The sequence below is a fragment of the Haemaphysalis longicornis genome, unplaced genomic scaffold, assembly GCF_048455015.1.
Source record: "Haemaphysalis longicornis isolate Haplotype H1 unplaced genomic scaffold, Haemaphysalis longicornis Haplotype H1 scaffold_7, whole genome shotgun sequence".
NCBI classification, from domain to species: Eukaryota; Metazoa; Arthropoda; class Arachnida; order Ixodida; family Ixodidae; genus Haemaphysalis; species Haemaphysalis longicornis.
Window position 1 is genome coordinate 125,258,342 of NW_027526422.1, and position 9,730 is coordinate 125,268,071.

Genomic DNA, 9,730 nt, shown 5'->3' on the forward strand with positions numbered 1-9,730 from the left:
CACGCGACACTACTGCTAAAAAATCAACCAGACCACTTCGCCACTGTGCCCAGAGTGTGATGTGCGTGAAGACCTGAAACAGCTAATATGTGACTGTGCGCGTTTTAGTACGCAAAGAGTGTGTCTTGCAGTGTCTCTGGGCCGGCCGCTCTCCGCAGGACTAGAACTGAGGGACTAGAACTGAGGGAAAAATCCAGTGGTGCAGTTGTAGTGTCCTGGCCATCAGGCGCACCGCCTTCACTTGTTTGCAAAGCAAGTTCGTTTATATTTGGGATTGCACCCCAGTCTTACCAGCTACCTATTCACGCATGATTTGACTTTCTCACAACTGGCTTGAGTATGCCGTAGTTGACCGTAAAATTCAAACATTCTATACCGTGGCTCCCACCTCTTTTTTTCTCATAGGACCAACGCTTCATGGAGTAGCGAAAAAAGCTATCGTATAGGTATTTTTGACAGCGAAGCCTTTTTAGAGCAGGGCTTGACGACGGCCTCTGCTGGTATAGTGCCATGATCCTTCTAAAGCAGGTTTCTTTCCCCCGCGATATCCGGTTCCCGGTAAAAATATATTCATAATTAATAAGAACCTCCTAGGGCCTTCAAACTATGATATAAGACGGCTTATATTGCTCCTAGAAAACTGTCTTCCTCGCATTGCATTTGTAACTGGAGGTGAAAACGATTTTAGAAAGATGGGTAATAAGCTTATTCTTCGTAAGCTGCCCTGTTCCATATTGCGCGGTGAAGCATTGCCGTCTGCGGAAGGAGTATGATTTCAGAAAACGGTTCAAACTCTTGTGTTATCAAAAGCAGCCAAAAACAAATTTTATGACCATTAGCCGGTAAGGCAACTCTACAGTTGCGTCGATTTTTATTTACTTGTAGTTATTTATTTAACGGTGCTGTTCTAACCGTTACGGAATTACTGTTTGCAGAGGGTATGCAGGGTATGCAGAGGGTAGAGGGTAAGCCATCTTACATCCAAGTGTGTATGCAGTATGCAGAGGGTATGGTTAACTAAGATGACTGTAACTGCTGCCTTATAGGAACTATCTGGAAGCATATCACTGGGCAATTAGTCGCCAGGATGACTGCAACAAGACGCGAAAAAAAGAAGCTAGAGCTAAACGGAGACTTCGTAAAGAAAACCCCCAGCTCCGCTGTTACAGCCGATTTCACCCTTGGTGGAACGGGGGGTATATTTGTTTTTATTAAATAATTATGTTTTCTAACACGCAAAAAGCGGAATACCCAGCTCCTGCATTCTTCAGAATCCTTGAATGTTCCCTTTGTTTCCTATTGTCAGTCCATAGGTGTCTATTTTACAACTATGTTAAACAACAAAAATACAGCCTTATACTTCTATGTATATGTATAGGCTGAGAGCAGTCGGCGCAGGGCACAACAGCGGACCAATTTCCAGGGAGAGGAAGTAGCGTAGGGATCCATTCGTAATTAAGACAGTAAAACAATATACGAGCCCGAAGTTTATCCTTAGCAAACAATGGAATTTTATTGCGCAGAAATACACTCCTTGCAAAAAGCTGCACGGGGCCAACGTCTGTTCCCTGGAAACTCCCGGGGAAAAAACTAATTTTAACCACCGGTCTTTTCTGTTAGCACTTAGTTTTGTCTTGGATAACATCCACCAGAAATGGCTGGTTAGCAGGCTTCTTGCTGACTTTTCCTGCTTTGGCTTGTTTCGCGTTAGCCCGATGGAAATTGATTCATTGAATTCCGGCCGGGTAATGGCTGACGCAATGAACCTTGCTCACTTTCTGAATTTCCGGAGGGACCCTGACCTGGCGATGGCTCTTCTGACGGCTACCCTGCAGGTTGAATGTGGCCCCGAAAACTTTCGACCGCTGAAATCTGCCATGGTGAAGTTCCGGCTTCGGAACGGCTAGACGTAGCACGGCCTTGACGGCTCCGTGATTGACCAGGTGGTCCTTGATCTCGTGGACGCTGGCCCGGAAACCTTTCCCAATCTGAAGTCTGGTCAAGTGGGGTTTTGTTCACGCGTCTCTGGCCAAAGAAATCTTCAGGGCTGTATTCCCCAAGGCCTGGAGGGACCGTTGCTGGTGAGTCCTGGTCTTGTTGTCCTGGTGTCCCTGGAGAGCGCGAAAACGGGGGGAATGGACTGAAGCCACGTGGAAACGGCCGACCACGTCCACCACGTTTGGAACTATTCCTATCTTGGCCAGGCTGAGACTCCTCCGATGAGATCAGGCCGGGTAGAAACGGACCAAGAAAACGCCGATTCCAGCTACCTCTATCCCACCCGAGCACCCTTCGCCTAGGTGAGCCACCAGGCCTGGCTTGATCCCCACCCGGAAGAAAATCTTCGCGTGACTCTCGAGACTCTTCAGATGAGAAATCAGATTGCCCTCTCTGTCCTGGAAGAAGCCAACTTGGTTGCTGTCGGCCACGTCTCGGCCTCCCTGTTCCACCGGGGCTGTTTTGAAATAAACCGGGTATGTCTCGGATGGGTGGAGACGGCCCAGAATGGTATTGGGAATCCCGCGTACCTTGGTCTGTAGCGAACTGCGCCGCCAAATGAGCAAGATAGCGTGACTGACTGACGGATGCTTCACCGGGTGGTGGAGGTAAAGAAGCACGGTTGTCGCCAGGTGAGCCCTCAATCGATATTCTCCGGCCTGAGTAATTCAAAGGGCTGCTCTCACGCTGCGCGGATCGCTGTACTGTGGCAGATAATATGCCTTGAGACCCTCTAGGCGGCAGTGTACCACGCAGCATGTCCATCATCGAACTTATGTTAAATACTCCTTCGAAGGGGTTCATCATCCGACGAAGTTGATTTTCATTGAAGGCATTCTGAAACCACTGTTGCATGGGCGACTGAAGGCGTTCTATATCCAATTGCCATTGACGGCGCTCAGACTCTTCACGTCTGCTTCTGTGGACCGAATGACCTGTGAAAAAAAAATGATATTTCAGAAGAGAACAAAACTTTTTCATGCAATGTTAGCTCCAAATCTATAAACAAATTAATTCAACGATGCACTATCGTTCAACTTTTTTTTAATTTTAAACAATATTTGTGAGAACTAAATTTCACAACAACAAATGCTTATCCGTTTAGTCTAAAACAGGCAGTAGGAATTTGACTTTTCCTTCTATTCCTGAGTTTTGTTCACACCTTATTTTACATATTTCTATTTTTAATTTTCTGGTCTTCACAATGCTGTATCTATATTTCAACAGCAATTCGAGCTCCGTCTCGACACCTTGTAATGTTTATGCTTGAGCAAGTTGGTTTCAGATATATTTGGTTTTAATTCCGTTATCAGCGCGGGTGTGTTCCGTCTTCCCTTCGCCTGTACTTGTTGTTCTGTGCACTCTGGCAGTGCTCAGCTGTTTCCACTACGCGCTGCTGCAAATTATATTGTTATTGCTGTTTCTTTATGAAGTTCTAAGTAACCCCAACCATGGATAACCGGCAAAAGGCATGCGCTCCTCTCCTGACATTGCTGTTTCCGTGAGCTTGTAGGGGAACATAGTTACACTCATCCTCAATTTCGCGAAACAGGAACGATAAAGTAGAGTTATTTCGAATACTTTACCACAGCCACAATTTCCAAAGGTCGACGACCACAGACGCCATGAACACAAAATAAAGGTTTGTGTATTACAGATCACAGCGTTTAAAGGCGCAAGAAAAATGCGAACACTAGAAGAGAAAACAAGCAAAACAAACGGAAAAGCGCTTCGTTTGTCTAGCTTGTTTTCTCTTCTGGTGTCCGCGTTTTTCTTGCGCCTTTAAACTCTGTGATCATGTCGAACCAACTGGCCCAGTTCAAGCTGTTGCTAGTTGGTAGAAAGACCCAGCTTTCGCTAACTCAGTAAGCTCCTGTAAAACCCTAAAATGAGTTTTTGAGCTCAAAAATTAAAAAAAGTAGTGAAACGCTTAAATTTCGCCCTGCTCCACGTCAGCAGTGATGAAACGAGAAACATAACCTCAAAACATAGTAATCGGTGTGTTCATTACACGCTTTCATTCAAGCGACACCGTCAAAACGAAGCAGAGGCCCAATTCCAATCGCGTAACATGGCTTTTTTTGCGGTGGCTTTGCTCGCTGGCAACCAATCTCACAAATAAAATCCGGTGTAGCCTGCGTAGCCAACCAGAAAATGGCTTGAGTCGCTACTGCTACATCTGCTTTACAGAATATCGAAATGAAATGTCTTACGTTTTTTGTGAATTTTTTTTATCAGTTTATAAGTAGTAAAGCAGCCTTTTTAGTTAACGGAACCTATATTGCGGCTTTGTAGCTCCAATTCATCTGGTGCCATCAGCGTTCATGCCAAACTTATTTCGCATTCCGATTTACAATTTTCGAGAACTTGAAGTAAAAAAGTTATGACATATTTTCTTCTAAGTCTAGTTGCACTATGCGATGAGTTAGGTGCTCTGTCGTAGAATTGCAGTTTTGCGATTGCGAACTGTCATGTCTTTAAGCGTTAATATATTTTCCACGCATATGCAGTGTATCATTTTTGGTACGCTGCAAGCTGTGTCATAATTTTCCTGAGTACGGCTACGTATGAAAACGTAGCGTTCGTTTCTTGCATGCAATTGCCTCGCATTTGGCGCTTTCCCATTAGGCTTCTCCCATATTTGTTTTATTTATAATTTTCTCTTTAGGGACCTTTGCTGTTTTTGAAATTTCACAGGTGTAGAAAAGGAATGAGCTCACACGCCCTAAAGCTATTTAGACCAAAAACGTTTTCTGAACTACTAGTGAAACATATAATTTCCATACGGTCCTTAGATGATATTTCCATGGCCGGTAAAATATCTGTTTCAACTCTGTGTGGAAGATGCATCAACTGTGATCCATCAGCCCTGATGCATCACAGATGCCCTAATCTCATATGTAGGCATTACAGACACCTTTCACAAAATTTAGGAGGTTCAGCACAATTTAAAGTCGGGCGAGTTGGTGATACATTCTGAGAGTAAGCGCGAAAAAGACGACATGTAGAGAAGAGAATAATGCAGTGCGCCGTCCTGCGTGTTCTTCTCTACGTGTCGTCGTCTTCGCGCTTATTCCCAGTATAATTTAGGAGCTCTGACTCCCGTTATCTATGAAGCAAAACGCTCACCACATTCTCCTACATGGCGATACTTCATCGTGACGGCGTATTTGTTAGCATTGATTGATTTGCCGACCAGGGGGCAGCTTGCAAAGATAATAACGGGTGTCCTTCTCTGGCACCGGACACTATACACATTCGCCCTCAGCGGATTCCCCGTACGGCAACTGCAAAGCCAGGCTCTACTGTAGTGAAATAAACCAGTCATAAATGCACCAATAACGAAAGCTACATCAACGCACCTGCAGAATGTTACTTAGCGACATCTCTGTTAAGTGTAAGCAGGCAATGTCTTGCTTAAGAACCTCAACGTAAATGTCCCTTGAAAAACCACTCTCCCCGTTTCTGCGAAAGCGAGCTTCACGAAACATTCGCCCTGAAAGTGCGTTTCACTACAGAATGTCATATGCTGCCTCAACCCCATACTTTGTGATTACCCTTTGACTTCGTGACATTGGTCATACCGGACATCATCTTTTCGAGCAGCCGTAAACACTCCAGTAGACAATACTTCAATGGTCAAATTTTCACTGCTAAAGAAGAGTTACTTTCCAACGAAAGTGGCCAAGCATTGACAGAATCTGCGGTCAACTCTAGTCCCTCCTCTTCTGCAACACTTTCATTATTAAAGAAGCGTACTTTCCTCCTCGTACTCACCTTCTCTGCCTGTCAATAAAAGTGTTACAATACTATCCTTGTTTGGGAAGCAAGCCCGGAAAGAAGGTTCGTCTCATGCAGGCCAAGTTAGCTTCGCGGCCACTCTGACCTCCATCCCACAGGTGTTTACCAAGCAGAGAGACCATCCGTCGCAAAACACAGGAAAATGTTTTTGCAAGCGTTCTCACGGTAGCGTGTCACCATACCGGCGTGCCCTTCCGCCTCCTACCTCGTGTGAGCATGACAACGTTTAACGAGCTTGCTTGGCCGAGTTTTAGTGGCCTGCGCGCCAGGGCGAGCCAATTCTCCAGCACTTTTGCTGGTTAAAATAGGATGAAAAAATTCACGGCGGAAAAACGTTCCGAAACTTAAGGGTGTTTGAAACAACTTCCGTTCACAGGTCAGTCTAAGGCAAATTGCGGTATGCATTCTTCTAGATCATCTCTCGGCAGCCATATAACGCAACACTCCACCCAGACTCAGCTATGCATCAACTAGCGCAACTGTTTCCTCTGGAGTTCCTAAAAGTTGGAAGGTTCTAGGACGTTGCCAATGACGGTGCGAGGGCTATCGTCCTGCCTGCATTGCTGCAATACGCTGCGGTTATCATGTATAGCTGGTCAGTTGTATCATCATCATCATCACCAGCCTATCTACGCCCACTGCAGGGCAAAGGCCTCTCCCAATATTCTCCAATTATCTCGGTCCTGTGCCAACTGTGACCAATTTATCCCCGCAACCTTCTTGATCACATCTACCCATCTAACTTTCTGCCGCTCCCTGCAACGCTTGCCTTCTCTAGGGATCCACTCTGTTACCCTTAATGACCAGCGGTTATCTTGCCTTCGCATTACATGCCCTGCCCACGTCCACTTCTTCTTCCTAATTTCTGCTAATATGTCTTTAACACCAGTTTGCTCCCTAACCCACTCTGCTCTCTTCTTGTCCCTTAATGTTACACCTATCATTTTTCGCTCCATTGCCCGCTGAGTCGTTCTCAATTTAAGTTGAACCCTCTTAGTGAGCCTCCAAGTTTCTGCCCCGTAGGTAAGCACCGGTAAGATGCACCGGTAAGTTGTATAGATCTAAATTATTTATAAGCGCGGACGACGGGACAAAGTAAGGAAACCACACAAAACAGGCGCTGTACGAAAAACCTATTGCGCTTTTTTGCGACGGGAATAAAGCGTCCTTGTCCTGTCGTCTGCGCTGTTTTCCGCAAAAGTACCGTGTATCAACTTGCCACATGTGTAATAAGGGCGGGATGCATTCAGAAGTGTCCACACGTAACATGACCCCCATAAAACGACAAACGCCATTGCGGTGGGCAGCCCAGTGCCGCTTGCCACATTTTGTGTGTGCGTGTTGCTGTACGTGTGTGTGATTGTTTGTTTGTTGGTGTGCGTGTGTGAGTTCGTGTGTGTGGATAACTGTGCGTGTGCGTGAATTTGGTGTGTGTGTGTGTGTGTGTGTGTGTGTGTGTGTGTGTGTGTGTGTGTGTGTGTGTGTGTGTGTGTGTGTGTGTGTGTGTGTGTGTGTGTGCGTTTGCCTTTCTATTGAAATCTATAATGCGCGTATAACGTACTAATCACCGCTTGTGTACGTGAGGTGTTATTTTAGTTTTCCTCTGTTCCAGCAATAATGAAATTAGTTTAGTAGTGTCACTCAACCAAGAGGAGCTGTTTAGTTGAAGTCTTTATTCGCAATGATGTTTTGAGTAAAATGCTTTCAGCAAAATAGCTCAATTTAGTATCAGAATGCGAGCCATATACAGACGCGCCAGGGGGAAAAAATGCAAGTGTCTCATCTCGAGTGCTCTGTTCTGATTGTAGTCTTAATTTCGTGCTTCCTATCATTCTCTGAACCATCAATAAAGGGTCCATTGGCTTAGCCACATTTTGCTGCCATGATGGTGTACGCCGCTGCCTTCCTAATCGGAGAGAAACTTCTATCAAAAACTGTAGGCTAATTTTGTAACAAACACTATTATTGCAACGTATGTGGATGAATAGCGGGTTAGACCGAAGCCAATAGCCATTTTTTTTATTTAACAACTAGTGGGATATTTGCAATTAACATGCACACAGATCGACGTCTATGTCGCGCAACAACGATGCGATGGTCTTACCCTTTCAATAGCTCTGCTACTGCGGCTGCTCCCACCTGGAGAAATCAGCGATAGTAGAGAAGCCCCGGTTTTTTAGAGCATTTACCAGAACGTTTTATTTACCAGAAACAAAAAGGGCTGTTGAGGCCGTCGTGAGGAGTATGTGCCATAAAATCATGGCTACGAATCTGAAAGCAGCAAAATCATGTTACAACTGTTAGTGCGTATAGCACGTCTTTCTACGCAATATCACCTGAGGGCTCTAAGGCTTCACTGCGTAATCTAATTCCGAAATACCTATTGCAGTCCTTTCGGGTTGATTCTCGCACAAAATGCACGAATTTCGTGCTAGTGCTTGCAAGATACCCCCAAATGTGCATTACCTAGAGCGTAAATATTTTCGTATATCTATACAGAAGGCACGCAGCAAACATAGAATAACTTAGACATCACAATCTACACAAAGTTTTTCTTCTAGCTCTAGAGGAAGTGAAGATAGAAAAAGATTTCAAATGCATTTTCTCGCTTACGTCTAGTAGAATGGCGTTCTGCAGAGGTTCCGTTTCACTGCGTGTCCGTATCATTGACTGAGTGCAGAGTGTCCTGCAAGCTTGGCGATGTTTGAACGTCGGCAAAGGGTTCGGGTGAGTGTAGAGGCCTGCAGCCCTTTTTAAAGGCGTACCTGGCATGTCAAATGCGACACAACTGCTTCCTTGAACCGGAAGCAGCCGTAAGCTCATGGTGTATGTTTGTGATGGTTTACAGGAAGCAAGCTTGTCGAGCACAATGGCAAATGTTTCCCAGTGCGCAGTAAACAACAACATTGGTTCCCTGCCTTGGGCGGTAGGCGACAGTTGTGTAGTATTTGCTGGCTACCCAGTGTCAAAGGCGTTCGGAATGCGCAACAGCTGGCAGGTCTCAAGGTCGGAAAACATTGGCAGTGGAAAAAAAACCTGTCCAGTGGAAAAGAAGCCTCTGAGCCAACGAAACTGGAAAGGAAACCAAACGTCTTTCTTGTAAACTCTTAGTGTCCGTACGGTATTGTTGAAAGTCCCCTCGACTTTCGGTCATGCGCTGTAAAAAAGACGCCATAGTCTGGTATGGCTTGCCTGTTACATGTGCACTGAAGGCTTAATAGCTTTTGGTCTTACGTGAAACGTAACTCGTGCCAAAGCTTTTCAAGATTTGCCTTCATCAGAGACAATATCGTATTCGCAAATGAATAATTAGCATGCGAACAGCCCTCATTTTTCCGATTCATATTTTTGAGTTTTAATACAATACTCTATCGAGGTTCCGCACGGCTGCTGTGTGGGAGCTTATCCAGCAGAACAAACACCAAGAGTGTAAAAATGGCACTACTGTCGTGAGCGTTAAACGGAGGGTAGGCTTGGTCACTGAATAGCGTGCAGTCATCATATCGGGCTTTTGCGCAGGCTTTTACTGACACAAGTAGCTACTTCAAGAGTAAAGTAATACCCCCTCCAAACGTGCCTATCTAAGTGCACTTACGCTCAGTGCACTCGGGCTCCCCGAATGACAGTTTGGCTGCGGACTGCTGAACCACAAAGCGAAGTGCACTTGGCCATGATGTCAGTGACGGTAGCCGGCGGAAGTATTCCGCAAAATTACTTGAAATTTTCCTGTTTATCACGTGAGAAAGCATGTAAGCTTTTTGTTGTGTTTGCATTGTTTAAAATCGCAATCGGCGCATCGCACAAGTCCACGAAAAACACAGTCGCGACGGCGAATGAATACCGGCGCTGATATCTTCACTGATATCTTCACTGTCGTCACTGCCTCTCTTTTTGTAAAATTGAATCAACAATATATCCATGAATAACTTTA

At 45.3% G+C, this 9,730-nt stretch overlaps 1 protein-coding gene across 1 annotated transcript; it reads right to left on the reverse strand.

Annotated features, from left to right (window-relative positions):
* Nucleotides 1–1,486: 1,486 nt before the first annotated feature.
* Nucleotides 1,487–8,537, reverse strand: LOC144146931 (uncharacterized). The gene is made up of 3 exons (XM_077678891.1): nt 8,413–8,537; nt 8,006–8,070; nt 1,487–2,933 (listed from the first exon to the last, which is right to left on the reverse strand). Exons 2-3 carry the CDS (start codon nt 8,058–8,060, stop codon nt 1,825–1,827), a joined length of 1,164 nt encoding a protein of 387 aa, XP_077535017.1. The 5' UTR covers nt 8,061–8,070; nt 8,413–8,537; the 3' UTR covers nt 1,487–1,824.
* Nucleotides 8,538–9,730: the final 1,193 nt, after the last annotated feature.